We start from the raw sequence: 27,778 nt of genomic DNA on the forward strand, positions 1-27,778 counted from the left end.
ATTTGCTAATGTTTATGTTGCCATGTCCGTAGACGTAAAGTGAGACGTCGGCAACCCAGACGTTCATCAAAAAATCGAATGAATATATAGCTATGCAATTAATACAATAAAGCAAGCTCATTTATGTATATGTATATATATATTATATAGTTTTTCTACTACCTAAACCTAATATTGCGACTCGACGTTGACAACTTGGACGTTGTATCTTTGGACATTTGCAACTTGTCTCTTAAATCAATTAACTACGGCATTTAAGGATCAGTTTGCAATTTCCAAAAATGCAATATGCATTTAGAATGTATAAATTAACGTGTGTCATATTCGTGTAATAGGGTAACGGTGAGAAGAGATGTATGTTACAATAAAAAGGAACTTAACATACATAATCGCGCTAAAAAAATACAATATATGAAACAATTGTATACATATAAAATCTTTAAATAATCTACACAACGCGGTAAAATATATGTAAAGTGTCTTTTGACATTTTCGTCCTTTCATTGGGCACTTTTCCAAGAGTGTGTAATTACCATGAGGTAATTTTGGAAAGTGTATAATCCAATGATGATGTATGAAAAAGCCAATATTTAAATCGATTTATTATTATCGTATCCATCGCGTCAACACGGACCGATTTCATAAATGCAAAATATGTGTACTGTTACATGGAATATGTACATGAAATTGTAATCGTCACATATCTCGGATTGACATACACAGAGTAAAAGAAAAGATGTCACGTTGACTTTTGATTCCTTTAAAATGTACAATTAAATCGCACACAATTATGCTCTTTCCTCTCGCGTGAAACAAATGCTTCCAGTCGTGATTAAAATTGTGGAATGCTCATAAATGTGAATAAACATTGCTGACTTTCGATACATAACGACAATGTATCGATCATCCACCATCTTCTCGAAAGTAGATACACCACTTACGCAGCATGATCCGAGTCGAAAACAACCCACTTCGTGTAGGGGTTATAACACATTAATGACCTAATATTTCAAGTATTACTTTGAGAATAATCAATAGCTGCCCTATAAATGTCTAAAGGACTGAAACATTGCTGCTACACATATCATAGGCATGCAGCAATTAGGATACTTATGTAGTGGCTTTTACCAACATGAAGTAATGTCGAAGCTGTACGATTCGTTTATTTGCCGCGTGAAAAAGAACGTAGTGTACCTGCTGTAGAGAGGCCTTCTCCTCGACTACGACTTCGGTGCAAGGAATGTAAGCCTTCCCCTATAAGAGAGACAATATTTTCTTAATAAATATCGCTTGAATAGTGACGTATTTACGTCATAAAATATTTAACGCAAAGTTACCCTTGCTAACGCTCCTGCGCATTAACGCGGATGGTGCTGGTGCAGGTTCCTGCTTGGTGTAGCTTCTAAGCGCTCGTCCCCGTCTATCTTGAATTAGCTTATCCACTTTAACAAATATACCACATTTTGGTCTACAGGTAAAGTATCTATGACCATTAACAGCACCATCATTCTTGCCTGAAACATTATAGAAGACATACCTTATATAATCTATGGTTGAAAAGTAATAAAGTTATTACAAGAAAATTATATATATTATTAGCACCAGTTGGAGCGTCAAGTTCAACTCCTATCCAATTTCCAGATGCAAATTCTGTGGGGCCAACATATGCTATGACTCCGGAATAACTGTAAGGACGAACCAAAACTGATTCACCAACGACGACCCAGTCTGGTAAAAGAGTTTCCACTCGAGTTAAATCGTGTCTTGAACCAAAAGCCGAACTTTTGTCGCTTACATCATCTGCTGTAAAAAATTTTTTTGAAAAGTTACGAAAATATATATTAAGGTCTAATAAAAGAAAAGTTGCGGACATATGATGCACAATTCAAAATTCAAAATATAAAAACTCGAAAAATCTCTCAGACAGAAATGAATTGAAATTGCAATCTTAATTCGAATAATTTTGGAAAAATGAAAACGCCGTGAAAATTAATTGTTTGAATTAGTACCATCGATTCTCTCCGAAGAACTATTGTCACCGTTTTCATATGGCATATTAGATTGTAGCGTTTGTTCCAAACGTGCTGCAGCCTTACTCTCGGAAAGTTGTGGACGGACCATAGGAAACGAAGCTCTATGCTGTGAACTGGTAGGCCTTCCTGTACCGCTACAAGTCTTTTTTCTTCGCACGACCTGAAAGAATCAAAATGAAATTAAGAAATTATTAAAGCCTTTGAAAATCCAAGAAAAATGCATTAATTCTTTGAATGATACATTTGTGCACGCACACATTCTCTTTCTCTCTCTCTTTTAAAATCATTAATATTGTATAATACAAAATATAAAATGCTCACTTTGCCAGGTGGCAGTTTGGTATGTACGACCGAGGTCCCCTCTGTAGGACTATCATCTCCCGAATTAGATGTCTGGCTGATTTCCATTACACTTTTCCTCCTATCGTCAAAAGTCTGATCATGTGTACTTTTCTTTCGAGTTTCGATATGAATCAAATTGCTATTAGTTTCACTTTCGCTCTTTGTAGAAGAAACTGGGCTATCGATGTCAGTATCCACATATGCTCCTGTCTCTTCCAAATTTTTTCTGGTATATTCTAAAAGGTAAAAAGGAAAAATTACATATATAATACAGAAAACAATGTATGGACGTTTGAAATAATCATTTCTCAACAACTAACCTTCTGTGCAAGCGCTCTGTGAGATATCCAAGTTATCCAATGCAGAGTTTACTTCGCCCAGATATTCCTCGGGCGTTTCTTCAACGAGAGAACTATCCATTTTCTCAGGTTTTTTGTTATCGATAGGATTGCGATACTCGAGATCCGGAGTCTCATCAACGCTGATGGATTTAATGGAAATGGAATCTTCTGACGTTAAGTTTGTCGTGGAGACAGCCTGAGAACCGTAACCGCTACTACTCATACTTGGCGTGTTGATTTTGGTCGATTGTAACTCAACCAAAGAATCCAGTGTGCGTGAAGAAGTTAACGGCTTTGTCGGTTTTGGTGGAGCCTGAACGCAATTACATAATTTCGATAGCATTATATACTTGGATATTTTATCACACAATAGCTGACTCTGCTAATAAATCAACAAATTGACATAATAATATACAGTATAATTTATCATACATTTTATTCATGACTTAGTTTGCTATTTAAATAACATTTGAATTATATAGATTACCTGATATGCCTCATATTCAGAATAATCGGCGTCGCTTTTCTCCTCGTCATCGTCATTGATGGGAGTAAACGCTTGATTTCCAACATTTGATGTTTCTTCATGCAACGTGGTCATACGAGGACCCAGTTTGCTACTGACTATATTTGGAGATGCTACAACCAACACAATTAAATTGATAACATGTGATTGACGATAAAGAATATTTTTTTTCAACACAAGCATATTATACTGTTAAACATCAGGGCCGATCTGGCCGTTATAAATATAGTGACTTTTTATTTCAATTATATTATTTCTGCAAAATAATTTGCTATTAACAATATACATTATATATATTATATGTTATATTGTTATTTTAACATATATTAATGGATATTGGTGGATTTATGAATTATACAAACGTTATATTAAAGGTGCCAGGTCGGTTCTGATATACATATAAATAAATGTAAAAAATCATCCATGCACTTCCAAAATATAACAGAAAGTATCTTACATATTCTACGCTTACTTATATTTTCTGACATTAATAGTCTGACATCAATAATAATATAGGTGATTGTTCAATCATTTATACTTTTTAAGTTTTGCGAATTATAAATTCTTGTTTCAGATAATTGATATCAAGCAATTCAAGAAAAAAAAGAAAAAGCGTAGAATATGCAGCCTGAAATAAAGAAATAAATTACAAAATGGTTAAAAGGTAATTTTATAAGCAAAAAACGTTCGACATATATAATATTGTATACTGCACTTTCAATGCAGTAATAACGGTGATTTAACGGCGATTATGTGAATTCACAAACTATCTAAAATAAAACACCTAAAATAAAACGAAAAATCACTACTATCAATCCAATCACTACTCTTTAATGTGCTATACTAATTCTAATAATTGAAATTAAACAAATCGACTACACTATAAATATGACCGAGTTCATCCTTTCAAACTTCTACTACTCTCTTTTCTACACTAGAATTCTTCTTGAGAATTAATATTATTTAAAGTGTCTATTTAAATTTTGTAAAAAAATTTCTTAATCTTTCAGTTATTTTTATTCAAAATTTCAGCTAAAGAGAATATTTTAAAGATTCTTTGGTCCAAAGTTTTAAAATAATTTTTTTATCATATGTAGTTTCTGGTGTTTTTCATTCATACGAAGAAAAAACACAAAATCACTTAAGTTTCAAATGCTAGATTTGAAAATGTACTGAAAAACTGAATTGCTTCCGTGAGATAAATATTTTTTATTTGCACAATATTTTCCTTTTTAAAAAAAATAAGATTAAAAATAAAGGATATATATGGCATATTCAATATTTTGTTAAAATATTGAATATATAAACAGAAAGATGATATGTATTTATATTTTAAATATACAATATAATTGAATTGACCGACTCTTATAAGAGCAAAATTATTAAAAACAATTTTTTTAAATTTTTTAAAAATTTCATGAGAATTCCTTGATGTTTCTAGATACAAAAAAGAAATCTCTGAAATTTTCCAATTTTTTCAAGAAAAAAGTAGACACTCTGTATTATTTTAATTTGGCTTTCTTTCGATAACATGTTTGGGATCAGTTATGAAAAGATGAGTTTAAAAGGATGATCGACAACGACGTGTCACCTACACTTGGCAGAGGTAGACTGTTGAAGACGTGTCAATGAGTTGAGATTCAGGTTCAGATTCAGGAAAGTTGGTCTCGCTGAAAGGAGACAGATATACTGATTATATTTGTTTTTTCTTATCTCCCGATTAATTAATATTACGTTCTTTTTCATAATGGCGAGCTTCATAGATTTTTATATGAACTTTATAGACATTTTTACAATATATCACAAATCATGCCTGCAAGACACTGGATAGTGAACCAAGTAGACAGATAATGAACATCATCTAACGCGCATTCTAATACGGAAATTCCATCAAATGTTCATGTCACATCGCAGTCCTATCAATTTTAACATCAATATTTATGATATTTCATACATGTGTTCCTTTCCTTTTATTGATTTTATGATATTTCATTTCAATAATAATTTTAATAACTCGCCATTGCATTTGCAAATTCAAGATGCACGTGTTCGAAATATGTCTATATGTATGCGCTTATCTTCATGATGATAGATGAATAATAAATGAATAAATGAATACTACGCACATAATTCGATGACGCGCATAATGAATTTAAAATTAAGTTTTTAAAGATGATTAGTTTAAAGTCGAAGATAATAATGTAATTTTATTGTTTAATTTTATTGTAGCAGTATTGTAGTAATTATCTTATTTAGACTTTTAATGTATTTTTATATGCTATTACATAAAAACTAATAATATATAGACTATATGATTTAACCATATACATGCTACACTATATTTAAATTGTGATACCATGCATAACTAAGCCTTAATCTTTCAGCTTTTCCATTACTTTTATCTATAGTTAATTTTACATTTATAAAAATATATCCCTGACTTTAAACTGAATCTCTTTTTATAAGATAAACAAGAGGGAGATATTTATTATTATTTCGAAATATTATTATTTCGAAAATTGATTTTTACAGATTCCCGACTCCATTTTTTGCTTGCATGTAAGAGATTTATTCCGTCTCTTTATTCCGCTTAATTTTTTTTCCGGTTAAATCATTAATATAAAATACAAATTAAACGAATAATAGATTAATAATAATAAATTAATTTTACATCATGAAGATAGTGATAAATTTAAATATTGAATGACATCATTTTGCGTTTAGACACAGAATAATCCTCAGTTTCAATATATATCAATTATAAAAATATTAAATATTTATTTACATGTATATTACAATAAACTTTCTATTCCCTGCCTAGAGTATTGCTCAATAGCACATTCAAAGTTTATATATATATATGTATATACTATATACTATATATGAAATAAAGATTGAGACGTTGCAATTTTCTTCATATATATAATGCAACATTTCAATCATTGATTATTTTACACGCTTTATAATAAATTAATTTGTTAAATGCAATTAAATTGGTCCGCGCAGGAATACATTTAACAAATTATCAGGGATCATTATAGAAATCATCTTGATTTATCAAAAGGCTATAAAAGATAAGGTTTTAAGAATTATATTGTATTACGAATTATGATAATAGATATATGGATATATGAAAATGATTTCTATGTGATGACTTTGGCACAAAACGGTGCGACGACACGGCACGCATGTGCATATATGTATGTACATATACACACATAGTTGCTTGTTAATATTATATTTTACATTTGAACAAAGTGAACCATAACATATATAAAATAGCAATATCAATTAACCATATAAAATATAAGAAAAGCAAACAATTTAATAAATAAATTCGTTGATTTATGTACTAAACTGCATACAAAAAAATGCATTCGCATGCAAACTAACAATAAGCAGGGGACTGAAACATAATGTTGACGCAATGAAATTGCATTCAATTGAAACGAAAAAAAAAAAAACGTCAAGGCAATCTTCTCGGTATGGTAACGCTAAACTCTTTTTAAGTCAACTAAACAATCGAACAAGTGACACTTACGGAAACATATACTGACCCTCAAAACGCATTCTTATTCTGAACATTACTATTACAAATAATGTCTCTCTGATATATACTATAAGGCGAACTTTGAAACAAAAAGACAAACAGACTCAACCACTCACGAGACATATGTACTAATTGTCATTGCCACAATATGGCATCAATTAAATATCAAATCAAGACTCCATTTTACCTGAGTTGAGAATGGAGCCTTGCGTGGGCCGAAATAGTTGTAGAAGTAGTAGACGTAGAGTTAAACAGAGGAACAGATTAGTTGCATACATTAATTAGTTGACATTCATTAATTTTGCTGTAGAATTCATTAATCAAAGTTTGTTGGTGTTTTATTTATTGTATAATAAGTGGTGGAGCGCGCTTAAATGTAGCTGCTAAAACACTAGGCAAATTTTGGGAGAGTAAATTTTACCATGCTCAACTATCTTTGTGTCATAAAGTGAATATTTTTAAAATTTTTATGAGATTATATATATAAATATATTAAATATATTTATTTATTTATATACATTTATATATATATGACAAATACACACTAAAGTCATGTGAATTATCAAGTTGAACATAGCTCGATGACATAACAATGTGACAGAAGCTAGAATTATAATAAAAAATTTTAGTGTAGTGATTATATTAATAATGAAATTGAAGTTATATATCAAATATTTTCAAGTGATGTGAGCTTAATCAATTATCTTAAATGATAGCAGTAAACTCTTTAAAGTGTGTCATTAATATTTTATATAATATTTGTTTCATTTTTTTTTCTTTAATTTATGTTATTCATGACAACTTTTTTTTATTTTTGTAAATTTTATAGAGTACTCAATATTTTATGCCTTTATAATTTATAATCAATAAGAATCTTACAGACACACACATAAAGAGTACATACTAATGATGAATGATATGAATTTCAAAAAAGTAAAATGATTTTTTATGATTATAAAATTAACATCCCGAATGGAGCTTGAGACAATCAAAACTAGGATAGGGAAAATATAAACCGTCATAGCCAAAGTGAAATATCGAAAACACTGCATAAGCCACATTTCAGAAACAAATTACTGATTTTTCATTGAATAAAACTCATAAAAGCAAATCATTGCAATGAAATGTGATTTCAACATAAATAAAAATTTAATCTAAAACTAAAATCCCTATTAAAAAAACACGATGCTATTAAATTTATTTAAGCATTAATTTAAAAATTTTATAGTAACTTAAGCAAACTAAATATTGCATTCAATATATACGACGAGTTTGCATATAAATATTTGAGATCTAAAGTAAAATCATATTAAAACTTATTGATTTTTTTTTATTAGAAGTAATCCATCTCTAACAATAAATTTAACAGCATTTTTGTATATTAGCCAAGAGCATTTTATAAAAATTGTTTTTCTTAATATTATATTTAAATGTTATAGATTTCTTGGAAATATCTATGTATCTTTTGAAAATGAAATGGATTACTACGAATGATTATGAATGATTACATGAATGAATGAACGCATGTCCATGGATGAATGGAGCTGTGTATCACGATATCTATTTGTGATCTTTCTCTTTCTATGATTTCATAAACAATCCTGCTTTACAAGCATAACATATTATAAGCTATGAAAATATATTTCTCATATTTTTGCACTTAACAATGACAGCATAAATCTAATAATTTAAAATGTATGTAGAGAGAGATGCATATACAAAATTAAGAAATCATAGAATGTGTCTATCTCTATTCATTTATGTGATTCTGACATTAATATAAAATAAATAAAAGATATGCTTACCAATTCCAAATGGTTTTGGCGGTGCAGATATGAAGTTTTCGTCATTTCTTGTATGACCTATGGATGCGCGTCGCGGATGTGGGAGACCATTCATTTCTGTATTAAGATCTGTTACGCTTTCCGAACGAGTAACATTCAACGAGTCCATCGATGTATCGAATCTCATAATCTATAAATACGATGAAAATCTTTTTATTGAATTTATATACGTGATGAAATTAAAAAAGGATTAAATAGATAAGAAATTAAAAAAGGATTAAATAGATAGAGAAGAAAATACATGCAAAAAATAGAAAAAATTCGAAGTTTTCAAATTAAGATAGAATAAGAGATAATATTTCAGTAGAAATTAGTTCACGTTTTGATAATAAAAGGTTAAAAGAGAGGCTTTGAGAAATGTTGCAAAATTTATTCGATAAAATTTATATAAAGAACAACAAATTATAAAATTAAAAAAAAAAATATATATATATAATACATCCAATACATCAAGGAGGTAATAATACCTGCGAGAAGTTTGGAACACTTGCAGTTTTGCGCATCAGTGGCTGGCCTTGTGCTTGTAACAATTCTTTTACAGCAACACTTTGTCGTAATCGATCCAATGTTAATATACTTTCGACAGCTGAGACGCCGCGAGTATATTTTTCTATAGAAATGTGATCAAAAAATCATGATTAATATGGAAATATTAATTTTAAGATACTCTCGGAATATATAATTATGAAGTTTTTATAATTCGCACCTATATAAGTTTCTCCATCGCATAAACTATTATCTTCGCCACTGGCAGCAATTTGCGCCAGGCTCTCGCGATCTTCTAATTCTTCGCTCGCTTTTGGTATGTTTGAAACTACCTCGTAAGTGACGCCGGTTTGCGTTAAGCAATCGATTCGAACGATTCTCTTGAAAATTCTATCCGTAATACTCTGTCTCTTGTATATATTTAAAGCTAATCTTTTCCGCAACACAAGATCCATCGGTGCTGGATGCGACAAGCGAACAGTAGTCTTTAAGATTAAAAACACCCTTTCGTTGGCTGAAAATGAGAAGTCATTAAAATAGATCGCTAATTGTTTGATCGTAACAAATGTTAAGAACTAAAAAATACCATCAGTCACTCTGTTAAGATGTACGTTATCGTGTATACTAGAATCCCAAGCGGCGATGGCACATACGTCTTTCTCTAAATGCCGAATAATCGGTAGATTATAAAATTTATTCCCATGTTCCTTAGGTAGAATCGAGTTCAATCCTGTCACTGACACTTCCTCTCCCGATTGATGCGTTGAGAGATCATCAGCTATAACGATTATCAAGATGGATGTATTAATAAATCAAACATATCGATATATACAGTGTCCCAAAGTCCCGGACCGTCGAATATTTCATAAACTATACACTTTAGAAAGAAATGTTTCAGACAAAAGTATGGCTTGAAGGGGGCCATCAGATAGTGGCAATGATTTGACATGGGAGAGTCACGTGAAGATCACCGTCAATTTCTTAAATGGAATCCCCTATTTTTTATTACATATTCGTGTAGCTTATCTCGAGAGCTTTCCAAAACACTATAATAAAGTATTTCTTCATTGAGTACTTTTCGAGTTATGAGACTTGAAATCATTTCTTAATTTTGCATAAACCATAAAATATCTAGTAAAATATTCATTTTTCGATTATCTTACCTTAATATTTTTATGTACAAAATAATGATAAGAATCAATTGGAGTAAAGAAAACACATAGTTGTTTTAAAAAAAAACATGTAATTGTTAATTGCAAATTACATATTTTTTTCTTAAAAACAACTATGTTTTTTCTTTACACCAATTGATTCCTCTCATTATTTTGTACATAAAATTATTAAGGTAAGATAATCGAAAAATGAATATTTCACAAGATATTTTACGGTTTGTAAAATTAAGAAATGATTTCAAGCCTCATACATAACTCGAAAAGTACTCAATGAAGAAATACTTTATTATAGTGTTTTGGAAAGCTCTCGAGATAAGCTACACGAATATGTAATAAAAAATAGGAGGTTCCATTTAAGAAATTGACGGTGATCTTCACGTAACTTTCAAATCACTCTCCCATGTCAAATCATTGCCACTTTCTGATGACCCCCTTCAAGCCATACAACTTTTGTCTGAAACATTTCTTTCTAAAGTGCATAGTTTATGAAATATTCGACCGGTCCGGGACTTTTGAGACACCCTGCATATTGTGTATGTATATGTATATTTTTTTTGCAATACCATTGAGATCGAGAAATAATACAGGGATATGAGGTTCCATCCCTGCAGGAGGAGTCCAATCGGCAGGAGCACCAGGAATACCTGAACCTGCCGCAGGAACCAGAACAGCATTCCGTTCTTCCGTAAGACTAACCCACTGATCGACTAGACTTTGTTCTCGCTCCATGTCTTGTTCCGTTTTATCTACAGAAATATACAAAAATGGAAAAAGAATGTGTGAACGACAAATAGATAGAAAGAATAGATAGAAGAAAAATAAATTTCTATGTATATGGATTTTTCATCGAGATAATATTCAATACCTTGTTTATTAATGAGTTTCTGAATCTGTTGATCAAGGTACTGTCGTCTTCTCATTAAAGCGTCGCTCCATTTTTCTCTTAATATACTCAGGTCCTCGTCTTGATAGCTATCTAACGGAATTTGTAGTCGATTTCGTACGGAAACGCTTCCAACGGCTATATTCAATATCGATTGACAGATAATCGGTAGGGTTCCGGAATTTTGTACCGGTTTTACTCGTACTTGTATCCGACGTTGTTGGCCTTGCCGAAGTTGATAAATGCCACCTAAGAAACAAAATCAATAATTATTTAACAATATATAAGTAAAACGATATTTCAACATATTAAATAACATAATAATTGTAAACATTCTTACCCGTACACGTATCTTGCTTCACGGCGACCTCGACGGGCGAATATTCTCCCTGCTCGTTGAGTTCTTGTATTTCCACCCACAATTCGATTTTTCTCGTTAATTCCGACCATCGGTCAGCGAGCGATCTAGCTTTCGCTAATTGTTGTTGTTCCACTTCCCATCCAGGTTTACTACGCGAGAAACCTGCACTGCGATGGCCCCATACTTCTATACTCAACGCTCCCTCTATATACATGACAAATAGCATGAGTAACTGAAGCAATCTATTCGTTCATGAAAACAATAACACATAGATACAAAAACATATAAATTTTACCTGAGGCATGTTCCATAAATTCCTCTGTAATGGGTACGGTGAAATCCTTTGTATGATCAAACTTAAATGCCAATGAATCCCTCTGTCCGATGATGCAATTCGAGTTGGGTAGATCGGCGTTTACCATAGGCGGTACCACTATCGGTTCCGGATGACCCCAAAACATATATTGACAAAACACAAAATGGCTTAACGAGAGGGGTAAACCGGTGGCCTGTTTTATCGTTACGCGACAAGTAATGTGGCTAGATCCTCCGGAATAATCCTCCGGTTCGGAGGATGTCGAGTCCGCGGAAGATTCTGAAGCGGCCTCACAAATTCGATCTTGAGGAAATTGCCCGGATATGCGACTTATCTCGACTTGCAGTCGACCAGCGACCTCTCCTTGCTGACTAATAATTGGAGTGTGATAATCTAACCGTACGTCATGGAATAGCACTTCTAAGAAAATATTTGCGACGCCGATAAGATTGTGATTCTCCTGGGATTCGTAAAATGGATCTTGTGTTTTTCCTGGCAATTCATCCTGTAAAAAAAAGGATAAAGAGAAAAATTTGTGTGAGGACATGTTTCGAAATTTGTAGAAAAATTTAAATATTTTTTATTCCGTGCACACATGTATTACCTTAATCGCAGGTAATCGTTGACAATTGTGAGGATCTTTTCGTTCTTCGTACATGTCTCGCATATCGACCAGTTTATTTTCTAGTTTTTCCATAGACCATACTTGACTACCCGTATTCGTTCTTTTCACTAAAATTGCGGGTTCACTGACAAATGCACCCCGCTGAAAAAATACACTCTACATATCGAAGAGTGTGAACAAAAAAACAAAAAAAACATAAATTAAAAAAACAGAAAAGAAAAATAAAAGTAAAGATAAAAAAGAAAAGTAACATACACAATTAATAGTAATTGTAAAGATATGTAAAATGAATCGATAGAAATAAAAACTTATAAGTGATAACAATTATACATAATTAAATTGAATAAGCGTGTAAATAATAAAAAATTGCATACGAATGATGAGCAAAAATAATGCTTCAAAAAGATGCTATATAAAAGAAGTAGTAATTTAATTCCGCTAGTTTACCTTTCTATTCGGACTTAGATTATTCGGAGGAATCTGTAGGGTGACGCTAAATTTCGTTTGTTTGCCCATTTCTTCCGCGAGGAAATTAGCCTCCTGTACCAACGCATTGGCTTTTAAAATGTCCGTCTTCAATTGACCCAAACTCCGCTTGAACATCTCGTCTCGTTCCTGTGCCCACTTCTCGACGCGCATTTGCGTCGTTGGTGTGCAAGCCGGGAGCTTTCCACTTTGACTACCTCTCAAAGGATCATATGGTACATAAGGCGAATACGGCGTAGAGGGAGATAATATGTTGCGCAGCTGTTGAAACTGTCGTTCGTATTCCTGTCGCTGCTTTTCAAGAGCGACCTTCATATATGTACAATAGATATAAGTATGTGTTTTGTTAGCCCGATGCTTATTAAAGCGATGCAATAAAATACGTACTTGCTTATCTTCCTCGTGTTGCTTCTCCAGTCTTGCAATTGCCCGTTGAATCGGATCGTTTGAAAGTTCGTTAAGCATAAGCTCCTCTCTGGCAAAGTTGTAATCGATGTTCTGTGCGGGAGTTTGCGGTTCGCTATTGATTGCTACAGAATAGAATACGGCGATACAGAAATACACGTGTTATTTGTTTGTGCTTCGTGAAATCAATATTCTTTCTTATTATAAAATCAATATATATGTATTTATTATGAAATTGAATCGCACCTGTAGCGCTCCTTGGACAGTTCACTCTGAAGAAATGATGGTTTCCCCAAACGATTCTATCGCCATGTTGTAATAGAGTCTTGTCTACGACTTGCGTACCGTTGACAAAGCATCGAGCACCATTCAACGGCGTCATATACAGACCTGATTCTTCTATCGTGATAACGCAATGTTCCGGTAGTATACCCAAGCCATGCAATTGAATATCCTGTTCTGTCTTAGCCGAACGACCGCCTACGAGAGTCCTTTCCTGAAATTCAGACAGAATTGAATTATCATCAATATGCGAGACAAATATAAACGTGACAAGTATATAGTTAATAATATATACATATATTACTCACCTTGAGATAATAAACCAATAATTCGTTCAAACTTGGATCATCGTTTAAATTAACCAAGTAGTATTTATTCTTTTCTACTTGAATACCGGACGCTTGTACACTTATTCCCATCTTCTCGAGAGCGTGTTGCCTTTCATGCTGCAGTCTCTCGGTCTTCACTAGTTTCTCTTCCCATGTTTGTGACATTTCCTTCATCAATCGTTCCGATTCCGATAACTTTTCCGTAATGTCTGTGCGTTGTTGGCCGACGATCGATCCCTGAATAATTAAAAAAATTTACGTATACAATTATATTTATTTAATAAATAAATATATATATATATATATATATATATATATATATATAATATAGTAATCAAGTAAATGATATAATATAATAATATAATAATAAATGATTTAGTAATCAAGTAAATAATATAATAAAGATTCTCTTACTGTGGCATGTAACAACATTTCCTTTAAGGTTTCAACTTCTTGTCTGAGTTCACGAATAATTCTGGCATTAGGATCTTCATTAACTACGGCGTGATTGACTATCCTCTTCGCTCTATCGGCGTAGCGGAGAGTCGATAACGTTTCTTCATAATTGTCTGCGGCCGGCGATATAGTGGCCACCATAACAGTTTTACTATTGCCACCAAGATTATCCTAAAAATTTCATAAGATGTATCCGACAATCAAAAGGCACAGACGGGAAAGAGAAAAATATACCTTCAAGAGCCATGTAAGGACCGAATCTCTGTACGGCACAAAATTATCCTTCTTCTTGTTGTTGTTGACGGAATTCTGATCCGCCAATTTCGAAATGACTAGACCCAACGTCGTTAGGGACCTATTACAAGTCAATCTTAGTTACGCTTCTCATTTTCACATTAATGGGAGAACATTTCTACGAGGTTCAAAAGATATTTACTTGTTAATATTGCTTCCTTCTTTAAGTCTATCACCCACTGCTCCAGTTTTCACAGCCCTTTCACTCCCAGCCAAATCCACTAAGCTCATTCGCGAGACCTTTTCCCCGCTGACCCCGCTTTTCGAATCAGTTAGTGTCTGTGTGAGGATTACCGAGAATACGGCATGCGAACGAGAGCTCTCGGAATTCATATTCGTCGCAGCGACCGTCCGCGACTTGTTACCTTCCGCCATAAGATTGTCGATATCCTAACATCAGTTGAATACGGAATGAATGAATAATAATTGAATTCGTGAATGAATGAATAATAATATACATTTTGAATTCGGCAAAATTATTCACAATTATCTAATAATAGAGAGAAGGCGAAAGAAAGTCACCTGAAAAGAAGTGACCGCCAATTGACTGAGTCCGTCTACGTAGGGCCCCAGGACATTGTGTTCTCTGACTTTGAGCGATTGTTTGTTCTGCTTTGGATCCAAGAGATCATGCACTTTCTCGTTGTAGATCTCCATATATGAAACCTCGACCTTGTATGTGAGCTCGGAACTTTGTTGTTTCGCTATCATATCAAAGAGATTGTCGCACAAGCGTGGTATTATCCCTTTGTTGTCGCCACTACCCATCATTGTGTAAGACTTTCCGGAACCTACAAGAACACGTATAATGTGTGATGACGATATTATATCAAAAATCTCATCTTTCTCAATCAAATATAATAATAATAGAGTTCAAATTACAATATGTATGATTATTATTATAGAAATGATGATTATTGCCAGTAAGCCTTAAGAGAAAAGAGCACAAATTTTATAATAATAAATAATACTTTAATAAGTTATGTATTTTAAATCATTAACATATAAAAAAGTAACACGAAAATTTTTCACACGAAAAATAGCTAGAATGATATCAACTGATATGTTAAAGTATTATCTAGCTGATATTAAATTAAGAATTTTATAATATTAATTTATTAATCTAATAAAATTAATTTATTAATTTATAATATTAATTAATTAAATTAATAATAATATTAATTATTAAATTATATTAATTAATATATATTAATAATTAATATATATCTTAACAAACTGACTAAGTTCTCACTAAGAGAGGAACTATAAGGCAACAAGTGACAAATCCTAGATAAACCTAACCATTTTTAATTAATATTACACAAATAAGAGCATCACATTTTATATGAAGGTAGGAATGTATGTGAGGGAGGAGATAAGGCGTATCTACGCTGACTCGGTCAACAAGTGACAGAATAGCAATTCATCCATAGCAGTACTAACGTATATGTGTGTAGAGCATGCACACATTTTTCAGCCCAACAAATAATTGTTAGTAAATAATATTTGTGGATTAGAAATATATGTGAGGCGCAAGTGGCTGGATCAGAAATCGAATCCGAGTCGTTCGCTTTCTGGGCAATTGCTCTTAACCATAGCTATCCAGACTTCACACTTAATGCCGCTACTTAACACAGTTATATAGTAATACGATTCCAGAGTGATGTTGGAATCTCGCTCAATAGATGCGATTGCCACAGAAATGGAAGCTCTTCTGTCTTTCGTTTTCTGGGCAACTGCTCTTAATCAGTGAGCTGCGAATTTTTCCTTTCGTGCCTCTTCTTTTGCATATGTAGATTGCTATATAAAGAGCTTGTTGTTGCTTTGTTTTGCGTCGTAGGTCAATGTCTTGTCCCCGAGAAAATCAATCGTTTATCGACGACCCAACCGACCGACTAATTGCATTATTTGCCGCATTACACTCTGCTTGTGCGATTAACTGCCGCATCATTTCTATCGTCTCACGTTTTTAAAATACTTGATTTAAAAGCCCTGAATTGTCGCAAGAACAATAATAGCCGAAGTGAACTCAAATACATACCGGTTTGTCCGTAGGCAAATATACAGGCGTTGTAACCCTGAAATGCATTGTCCAAAATATCACGGCCCAAGGCATCGAAAACGACCTCTTGACTCGCAAAATTCTCCGTTCCAGGTTCCAGGGAATAAAAACAGTGGTCGAAAGCGAAAGTTTTCGGCTTGTTCCTACAACATTGATAAAATAATAAAATAATTATCGTTATATAAAATCGTCAGCAATGGATTGCACATCGAAACACGTTTATACGTCAAGAGAATGTCATGTTTTATAGAAATCAAAATAGTTTTCCTGTTTCAAATATCACTTCACCTTTGTATTATCAGCAAAAATGATCGCGAAAATGGCACGTTGTTATTGATTTTCAGTCATGTCTCAACTTCAATTAGCTCAGAAAAGAGAAAAGGAAATAAAATTCTATTTTTGCGAAATAAGTTGATCGAGAAATGAAAGAAATATATCTTTAGAATTTTGTAAAAATATATATTACACTACATAAAATATTTCTTATAAGTATATTATTAAAAGATCATTAAAAGGCAATTTTTGTTGAAAAAAGAATTGTCGGAAAAAATATCAAAAATTTAATTAATAGCAAGGCATTAAAGATAATTTGTATAATAAATATTGTTTGCGTAATAAAAATTGTTGTAATAATTTATATATGTGATAACGTTTATATGTTAGCGACGACAAATAGTGATTCGCGTATCGATCGAATTTGCAGAGTATCGTGTCCGAGTATGAGTCACGCACGGTAAATGTGCGAAGGATTCAAAGTAGGTAGGATGAACATAATTGCACGATGAATAAGATATTTTGCACACAATGTACTCAGATGTACGAGTAATTGCACAATTTACACATATTATATATTAATTAATTTTAATTAGTACGAATTAAAGTTATATCATATGCATATAATTTATACACATTGTATTACGCAAGTTCTTCCCAAAACACCTTATCATTTTATTTTCGCGCGAAACATAGCACAAATTGTTGCAGGGATATGAAAAGAAATTGTAAATAATAATTAATTAAGAGGACCAATTATGAGACACTTTTGCTATCTGGAACTACCAAGGACAACTTTGCGCTTCAGCTGCAGCGTAGGTTGCAACACGACTTGTGCGAAAGCTAATGGTGTGGTTGTTGCGGCAGTGGCCGCTCGATAGGCACCTTTCTTAATTGAAGGAAGAAGCAACCGACTGACCACCATCGCGTGACGATCGTATCCCCTTTCCTCTTTCTCCTTCAGAGATTACATTTAGTATACATATATAATATATATGGCCACCCTTTCCCTATTTTCAAATGTGACCTTCGACACGCGAGGCTCTGCGGCTTGGCGAATATTAAAAACAGCGTCCGCAGCTAATTTTCGTATCTCGCAAACAAGTGCAAACAAATCATATCATCTACAGCGACTACAATCTCCGATCTTCAAAGTTGTTTCAGTTCAATTTTTCGTCGACTAAAGATGATAAAATTAATTTATTTGAATGTCATCTTTTTGACCTCCCTGATATTGATTTGAAACGCTCTTGATAAGATGCATCTTGTAAAATTTTTATATTATTACAACATGTATATCGAATTTATTTTGCAATTTATCACACAATCTCCGATCTTTAAAGTTGCTTCAGTTCAATTTTTGGTCGACTAAAGATGATAAAATTAATTTATTTGAATGTCATCTTTTTGACTTCCCTGATATTGATTTGAAACGCTCTTTATAAGATGCACCTTGTAAAATTTTTATATTATTCCAACATGTATATCGAATTTATTTTGCAATTTATCACACAATCTCCGATCTTCAAAGTTGCTTTAGTCCAATTTTTGGTCGATTAAAAGTGATAAAATAAATTTATTTGAATATCATCTTTTTGACCTTTCTGATATTGATTTGAAACGCTTTTTATAAGATGCACTTTGTAAAATTGTTATATTACTACAACATGTATATCGGATTCATTTTGCAATTTATCACACACGATGACCACTGTTATCATTAGATACTGTTGGACGTTCAGCAGTGTTAGAATCATGAGAGAATACAATTTTAGAGGAATGAAGTATTCGTGCGGTTTTTGCGAAAATATAACTTCTTAAGATACAGTTATCATTTCTCTTAATATTATTGTATAATTTAAATTGTCTAATTTAAATAATTGTTAAATAATTGTTGCAATTATTGCAACGATAAGCTCAAATAAAAGAAATTTCCCGGATAAGATGCCCATATACTTTCGTTCTTAAAATTGTGTAAAAGTTGACCCGCATAATGGCTGGTGACCTCGTTTAAATTCTTCAGTTAAATAAATTTCTTGAGGAAAGTACGCCGTAAGCTTGTTTCGGACCTTATCGCGAACGATTTATTCCATAGTGCACACAACACTTTCCACGAATAGTGATTTTAACGATGTATTCTTAAACTAGTTCTCGCTTAAAATATTCGAGACGATTGGGTTTCAATGATAAGAACATGTAATGTCGGAACGGAATATTTTTTCAAATCACAGCATAGTACTTTGCAGAAACAAATGTTAAAAATAATAACGAGGCTCTTTCTCCCTTCTTCGTCTCCCCCCTCTCTCTCTAAGGGATGCAATCCAAGACCTTTGACTTTCTTCGATCGTATTCAACTCCATTTTCACTGAATGGCGATCGATAGACGACGAACTTTATGCGTCCAAGTCTACTCGATTATTATGAGCAAAGTATAGTAGGCCGACTGTATGGCCGCATAATATCTAGATTATTGCACTGAACAATGCAAAAGAACGCATTGCATATCGCTAGACGATGAAACATAATAAATACGTTCATCGTATGATGTCTTTTGTCCTTGGTAATCTTTTATTTCAAATTCAAAATTATTTTAAATTAAATGATAAACTTGCGGAATCGTTTGCGTGCAATTGGTATCATTATTTATATTTATTCAGGTCGCAAAATTTTACAAAATTACGATTACGAGTATTTCCAGCGGCTTAAGATTACTTAGATTGTAGGTGTTTTAAGCTCGACTTAAAATCTCGGGAGTTTTTTCTCTAATGTATGTGATTTTAAGGAATTTAACTCTAGTTCTTAATGAAGATCCTTTCCATTATACGGTTGATGAATCGTGACAAATTCTACGAGGGTAAACTGAAGGGAATAAATTGAAATTCCTTGTTGTATATATATCACGTGTAAACTGGGTCTCGATTATAAATCTCTCAAAAGTTCGTTATTAAATGGAGCTACGCGTATAATGGGAGAAGCGAAATTTTGCAAATGCATGAGCAAGTAAAAGTGATACATACGCGAAAATTTTTCCTTTCAGAGCTATTTTATATGCACATATTAGAAAGTATATATCTCTTCTACCTTCTATTTAATTAAAATTCTTTGAGATGCGAGTCGTAAATCAGGTGAATTAGATTTCTTGGTTGAAATTCAAGCTCGAGCCGTGCCTTTGATCTCATGATATTAAAAGATTGTCGATAAAAAGGTTACTGATTGCCGATGAAAAAAGATCTGCATCATCGCATCCTCTTTTTTTCTTTCTCTCTCTTTCTGTCTTTTTCACGAGATGTATTCTTTCGGACAAATCGCTATAATATTACAGTTCATTTCCCATTCATACATGTATTAAAAAAACAATGTAATACCATTTATGATCCTTAGAGCTCTAATATTCTATTATTTTTATCTATAATAGTTCTATTATTTTTATATTCGACATTTCCATTATCTTTTTATTTTGTGTTTACTATTTCATGTTTTTGAAACTGGCTTAGTATAGTTCATTTCCCATTCATACATTAAAAAAAACAATCTCAAAAAATACAATTTATAACCATTTATGGTCCTTAGAGCTCTAATTTTCTATTATTTTTATCTATAATAATTCTATTATTTTTATGTTTGACATTTCCATTATCTTTTTATTTTGTATTTACTATTTCATGTTTTTGAATCTGGTTTAGTTGGATATCAAAGCAATGGAATACATACATACATCGTGATTAAAGTATTGTAACAATTCTAAATACGCGGTAAATTGATCTGAATCGAACAATGACTTATCTAAACGATTCGGAAACATACATACATAGAGATTTCCAATGTCCAATCGTTTTATTTCGTTCGGATATCTCTCTATATACATCCAAATAATCGATTTCAATTATCTGTTCTCGATACAAAAGCCGTCGAATCAAACTAGCAGAGGCGTATAAGATTGGACGAGGACACGTTCTTTTTTTTGCTTCACCTCATTGGTTAATGTATAAAAGTGGATTGCGCATAATCGATTCAACAAAAGCTCACACGACGATCTCCACTTTTCGTTCGCGATAATTAGCACACGCGCATACACACGTACACACATATACACACGAATGCACCTCGCGTGTGGTCGGCGACCCGTTGCGCAATAACCAGGTAACATATACAAGTTTCCTGACCCATATTCCCACACCGTTTCATCATTCAGTGTCGAGTCTCACGGTCACTGGAAATCAAATTTTAATTCACCATTGAGTTTAGATTTTTGGAAAAATGCATCGACACTTTCAAGAAGCATAAAAAGGTTCTTTAAAAACTCCACATTGTCGAAAACAAAGAAAAAAAAAGCAATTTCATTTTCCATTTAATTTAACTAATTTAACAATTGTTTACTGCAACTCAATAACCGACACGATAATTATCTGATATATCTGTCGCTCGCGGATATTATCTGGCGATTAAATTAAGCGATTGGGTAAAACTGAACGTGAAACATATAATTATTCACCGTGTACACCTGCGAACTTCCATGTATCGTTTCATCCGGATCAGCTGTAACGCAAGCCGCAGACATGCGTGAGATGCGAGTAGCGTGTGTCGATTCAAGATCATTTGATAGGGAAGGTAGAGGAAAGAAAAACAATAGAAGAAGAACGTGTAATCCGTAATGCATAACACATGAATTATCATTGTTTTCGAAGGAAAAGCGCAAGTGTGAAAATACGCTCATTTTTAAGATAGTTTTCGGAAGACGAAAGTGTGAAATGTGATCGAGGAAAATTTTTTTCGAAAAAAAAAAATCTTGCTGTGAATTTTGTTAATTTTAATGAGAATTAATTTTAATGAAAATTGTAATGAAAATTAAATATGTCATAAATTATTATTCGGATTTATAGAGATTAATCGATTTATTTCTACAGCAATAATTCCAATCATCTTTTGCTACTTACATGAAACATTTTCATTTGAAAATCATGCAATATCACGTTTATTACGATACATTAATTTTACACATCGAGATCTCTATAGATTTGAAGTATGCTTATAACAAAAGTTGGAACATTCTGTTAGTTTACAATTCTACGCTTAGCAAGTGTTTAATAAGTTTCAGTCGTGGATATAAATACACAAAGATGAAGAAGACTAGGCGAAGGCCTCGGCACAATAGCAATTCATTGTTCGTACATACTGACGTTACAGAAGAAACTTTTAGCATTGCTTAAACAATCTATTTATAAATAAGATATATTGTAAATGTATATAACGCTGTTCTTGATTAATCACACTTGATTGGTCAGTAATAAGTTAATAAAATGAATTTGAAAAGGTGATAACCCTTTAAAATGCATCGTTCATCCGCGACACTTGGCAAAAGTTAAATATATTCAGATCATACGAAGAAAAAAAATGTAGACTGTACATTTTTATTTAGAAAGACTGAGAATTTTCATTCTCGATATGTATAAATCCGCTATAAAAAGAGACGTGAGCTTATTTTTCTTCTTATTGAAGAAAAAAGAAGGAATAAAAATGAGATCAAGAGTGAATAAGAGCGAGAAGGAAGAGAAAAATGACAACGAAGCTGTACAAAAATGTTGAGATATAGTACTACTTTTCTAACTACTATCAAACAGCCTGTTCTACTTTTCAAGTTTTCGTCTCTCTTTCTCTCTGTCTCTCCTTCTTGCAATACTTGACACGCGTTGCAAACCTGCTGTAGTCTTCTCATAAACGTATGGCACGAGCCTGTCCTCGGCTCTCGGATGGAGGCTGATCGATCGTGTCTCGCACCTCGCGTCTCTCTCGTCACGTTAAATGAATCATCGCGATTATCGACCAGATGATCGGAATGGCCGACACTTGAAAACGAGGATAACACGATATTCTTCCTTATTTCTTACATCTTATCTATAAGACATGTTTGGGATTACTTTGGATTCGAGTATGAGCTAGACTGAAACCTAACAAATATTTATAACAATAGACAAAGAACTCGAGATATATAGAAAAAAATTATTTGATGTGCTGAGGATATATGGAAAAAATTATTTTATATAAAAGGATAAATAATCGATGCGATTATTCTGCGCGAGATTGAATGTCCAAAAATAAAAATAAATGAAAAAGAATCACAAGCATTGGCGACTTCCAGGATTTTCCAACGATATGACAGCCATTGGCATTTTATAATTGGTGATTCTGGAAAACTTCACGGTTCCCGGGAATCTCGTACAGCAATAACGGGACTATTATTGGCATCTTGCGATTATCGCAATTCAGTTACACGGACATGACCAAGCGCACGTAAATTTGAGGATAAAAATGAGATTAAAATATTTGAGTAAATCGCGAATAATTTCCGATAAAAAATATTTAAACTTATATTTAAAATATTTAAACTTATCTAAAAATATTTAAACTTAAAAAATATTTGAAAATATTTACAACTTTTTTTGTAAACAATCTAAATAATTCAATCCCGCTAGTAATTCCTTAAATAATTCAGAAATTATTTGTTAACGACAATGAGTTGTTTAGAATGTATTAACGAGAAAGTGTAGAAGATAAATAAGTGTAGAAAGATAAATATGTATAGAAAGATAAATAAGAATTATGCATTATTATTATGCATTGGAGATTTACGTCGCGATTTAACAATCCGATAAGATCGTTGAAGGCCGGATTTCCCGAGAATGATACGTTCGTACATTAATGCGAGAGAGACAGGGCAGTCTCGTTGCATAAAAACAAGCGCCGTTCTTTCAGCGTCAAGGGATACACCGAACGATGACTCACAAAGAGAGTATATATTCAAGAAGTTATCCGTAAAGAAGATTCCATATCGCGAAAACGTATAAAAGGCTGCTTAAAAAAGACGCCTTAAAATTTGGTATAATATTAGATGAAATACGCGAATTATAAAAAAATTATTAAAAATAAAAAATGACAAACTTATTATAATTAATATAATTAATGCCAACGATGTAAATTTTAACAAGTGAATGTCTTATGAAAATGATGAAAACATTGATTTCTTTGTGTTTTAAAAGTAACAACATGGCTTTATTAATAAGAAAATTGCATATTTTTTTTTTTAAATTAATAAAATATTTGCGAAAAACATAAGCGTATTTTTATTTATATATAAAAATTTGACATAATTTAATAATATAAATTATTATAATTTATATTATTAATTTTAATATAATTTTAATTTTTATATATATTTATATATATTTATATATATAAATTTATATATATAAATTATAAAAAAATTTGACATAATTTAATAATATAAAAGATTTAAGAGATTCATTATTAAGCGTAATTCTTTTCAAGTCAAGATATATATGTATACACATAAAGTCACGCAAATATATCTCCATAATAACGCGATTCACGTTCTTGCCGAGGCAACGAGATGCGACACGATGCTTTTATCTATGCAATTGCATTTTTGCCAGTCTTTTATATCGATAATTATTCCGATATGAAAATAACTATTTGTGACAAATTGTTTCAATGAAATCTAATAAAACTGGAGTCTCTATTACGGTCTTTCAGTGTACGTGATGTGAGATAACACGATAAAGCATACATGTATATATCATCTATTGAAAATGTTTATAATGTGAAAGATGATAGTCGTTGAACAAAGTAAATGAATAGCAAGTGAGCGATTATTTACTGAACATATTCCATAACGTGTCATATAATTACATTAATGATAGATAAAAATTTATTTGAAATATTAATCACATATATACACGTGCATAAAAATTTATTGACGATATACTGATTGCAGCAAATATGTAAACTTGTTTTTTTTTCTCGTTTCAAACGTTGTATTCTATGCAATTACTTCATATTACATCGTTGTAATAACTGACATACAAAAAAAGTCTGGAAAATGTTCGATTAAATCTTTGCGTTATCACAAGGTGATATCAAGAAATCAATATCACTCGCGACGATCCCGGAGCAAAATACGAAAGCGTTAAAAACGTCCTCGTTTCGGTGTTGAGCCGATAACATATATAGCATATAATATAATATATAATATATAGCAGATATAATATATAGCACATAATTGAACGATTTTCTCGGTAAAAATCACACACATTTACGTGTACATATATTATATATAATCCCAAATCTATAAATTAAGATTTCTACTCAAATCTTCCCAAAGACATTTCCCGCTCCATCAGATATTTTTATCAAAATTTCGGATAAAGAGAATATTTAAAAATTTTTTTTATACAACTTTCTAAAATAAAATTCTCAATTGCATTTTCTAACATTCTTTCACTCATACCAAGGGAAAACACAGAGCCTCTTAAGTTTCAAGTGCCAAGTTTGTAAATGTGTTAAAAAAAAATCTTAACTTTCGTAAGATAAACATTTCTCTCACTTGCATAATTTCTATTTTTTCATCCCTAAAAGTTGCAATAAAGAATACGAAATGCATATTCAATATTTTCTTAAGACATTAAATATATAAATTATAAATATAAAGATAGATATATATTTATAATAAATTTAAAACGCATAATTTATTAAAAAGAGAATTTTTGAAAAAATTCCACGAGTTCCGATAAAACTTCATGAGAATTCCTTGATTTTTCCAAGTACAAAGAAAATTCTTGAGTTCCAAGTTTCCACATTTTTTACAGAAAGCAGATACTCAGATAAATCGATTCTTATTCATTGCATCTAAAAAATTTTACACTTTTGCATTTTAATCCGTTCGCGCGAAATTAACATGATTTGATACATATGTAGAAAGAATGGGAAGTTTATCGATATACGCATTACGACTGTCTGCGTTTCATAAATATACCGCGACCTTTCATCGATCCAGCGGTACGCGCATAATTCGCGCATATAACGCTGTTACATCACCTGCGGAGAACGAATAAAAATCCGCGTAGAGAATAAAAGCCGCGAGAGAGAGCTTTCCCTATATAAGACGATATACCGTCGGCTATCGACATCGCGAGCCATCATATCGTAAAAATAGCGTGACATTTCATTGATCGTGTAGCGTATTCGTAAAAACGTTTACGGCTGTGCCGACTATATGTGCGATACATAACGCGAAACCAGGTTCCTAAGAAATTCGAAATTCGAATTTCGATTCCTTGCCATCATCCTACTTGAAAAGATAGCGCGCCAAATAGCCAATTAATTTCTACTTATTTCTAAATGCAGACAGTTTTTAATAAAAGCCCTTAAAGTTCACGTATATCAATTTAATCCTATCGACATTTTAACCATAAAATATCCAGAAGACTTCTTAATAGATAAAATGTTTAAAATCTATTTTTTTTTTATTTTTGTACACAATCATTTTATAAACGTCAAGGAAATTAAATGCAAATTTCCATAGATTTTTTTCGAGTACTTTAAAATAACTAAAATTTCGACAAGACATTGTGACTTATATGTCAGCAACAGAGCAAACAAAAATGTATGACCTACAAGACTTAATTTCTGTGAATTTATATAAAAATGTCACTGAAAAAGTTTCATGAAAATACCTAATGAATGAAAGATTTCCTACGGTGTTATTCGGATTTACTTTCCACTACGCTTATCATCGAGAAAGCCCACAGAGACGATAATATTATCTGAGCGATAAGAATAAAATGCTTTAATTATTTGATAAATGTAAGTATACTTCATTATCGAGTGATATATTTAGCACCTTTCAGTGCGATATGATGGAGAAGCATCGTAGCTCATCCTTCAAAGTACTAGCATGCATATATATATATGCTTCGTTGCTCGCTTGAATCGAAGTTACTTTCGTTATTCATGTCGCTTGTTGATAGCGTATCCGCTGTATGACAGAAATAAAATGAGATGCAGAGATCAAAGTCTGTAATGTACTCATTGGTTACTCTATCATCATATCGCGCTAAAAAGGTGTGTGAGACTAATAACTAAGAAGAAAGATTGAAGATTGCTCACCGATCGATTTTGTCCATCGTGATAGGATGCTGCAAGATGGTTTGCTGTCCTGTCATCTCGACGACGCATTGCGTACCGAGTTCCAGCTCTGTAACGAGAGGAAAAATATCAGTCGAGATAAATTCAAATCGTTCTTAATTTAAAAAAGTAGCTTCTTCAATTATATCGAGATAGTAAATCATGAATTAAATTTATTAAAAATAATAATAATCTTTATCATAATATAAATTTATAATGATATAATAAATTTAAATTTATTATACTTATTAAAAATAATAATCTTCATATCATAATATAAATTCATAATAATATAATAAATTTATATAAAAAAGTAGCTTCTTCAATTATATCGAGATAGTGAATCATGAATTAAATTTATTAAATTTATTAAAAATAATAATCTTCATATCATAATATAAATTCATAATAATATAATAAATTTATAAAGATATATATATTAAAATAATTAAAGAATTATATAAAAATATAAAAGTAGTAAATTGCGTCACAGTAAAGTCGACTAACAATAGTTGAAATATCACACGAGAGTTCATCTCTTTGCAAATATCGAGATGTAATTACTCCATACGCTCGTGTGTTTTTCTCGTCAAAAAGTTTGTGCAATTTTTCCGTAGTAAAATTTTATCATCTTTTATATTAAAAAAGAAATTAATATAAAACTGCACGACCCTGTCAAAATCCAGGAAAGATTATTTAAAAAATTATATGATTTATTTCCTTTGCTCACAAAA

General features: G+C 31.9%; 1 protein-coding gene across 5 annotated transcripts in view; it reads right to left on the reverse strand.

Moving 5' to 3' along the window:
- Positions 1–15: 15 nt before the first annotated feature.
- Positions 16–27,778, reverse strand: part of LOC105255414 (kinesin-like protein KIF13B) — a 31,188-nt gene continuing 3,425 nt past the window's right edge. Inside the window, exons 2-29 of one of the 5 annotated variants that reach the window (XM_011264685.3) lie at positions 27,027–27,114; positions 16,773–16,936; positions 15,254–15,522; positions 14,874–15,121; positions 14,672–14,792; positions 14,396–14,608; positions 13,961–14,218; positions 13,617–13,866; positions 13,353–13,495; positions 12,927–13,274; positions 12,459–12,635; positions 11,834–12,359; positions 11,518–11,742; positions 11,160–11,426; positions 10,858–11,040; positions 9,709–9,900; positions 9,343–9,636; positions 9,104–9,246; positions 8,598–8,766; positions 6,980–6,997; positions 4,838–4,912; positions 3,204–3,355; positions 2,696–3,029; positions 2,355–2,611; positions 2,010–2,193; positions 1,603–1,800; positions 1,338–1,514; positions 16–1,254 (exon numbers count right to left, since the gene is read on the reverse strand). In XM_011264685.3, coding sequence (XP_011262987.1) covers positions 1,163–1,254; positions 1,338–1,514; positions 1,603–1,800; positions 2,010–2,193; positions 2,355–2,611; positions 2,696–3,029; positions 3,204–3,355; positions 4,838–4,912; positions 6,980–6,997; positions 8,598–8,766; positions 9,104–9,246; positions 9,343–9,636; positions 9,709–9,900; positions 10,858–11,040; positions 11,160–11,426; positions 11,518–11,742; positions 11,834–12,359; positions 12,459–12,635; positions 12,927–13,274; positions 13,353–13,495; positions 13,617–13,866; positions 13,961–14,218; positions 14,396–14,608; positions 14,672–14,792; positions 14,874–15,121; positions 15,254–15,522; positions 16,773–16,936; positions 27,027–27,114 — 5,765 coding nt within the window. In that variant the 3' untranslated portion in view covers positions 16–1,162. Of the gene's footprint in view, positions 1,255–1,337; positions 1,515–1,602; positions 1,804–2,009; positions 2,194–2,354; positions 2,612–2,695; positions 3,030–3,203; positions 3,356–4,837; positions 4,913–6,979; positions 6,998–8,597; positions 8,767–9,103; positions 9,247–9,342; positions 9,637–9,708; positions 9,901–10,857; positions 11,041–11,159; positions 11,427–11,517; positions 11,743–11,833; positions 12,360–12,458; positions 12,636–12,926; positions 13,275–13,352; positions 13,496–13,616; positions 13,867–13,960; positions 14,219–14,395; positions 14,609–14,671; positions 14,793–14,873; positions 15,122–15,253; positions 15,523–16,772; positions 16,937–27,026; positions 27,115–27,778 lie in introns of all 5 variants that reach the window. The other 4 variants (XM_011264686.3, XM_011264684.3, XM_011264687.3 and 1 more) reach the window with 4 other exon arrangements.

The sequence above is a fragment of the Camponotus floridanus genome, unplaced genomic scaffold, assembly GCF_003227725.1.
Source record: "Camponotus floridanus strain SB8 unplaced genomic scaffold, Cflo_v7.5 scaffold8, whole genome shotgun sequence".
Lineage (NCBI taxonomy): Eukaryota > Metazoa > Arthropoda > Insecta > Hymenoptera > Formicidae > Camponotus > Camponotus floridanus.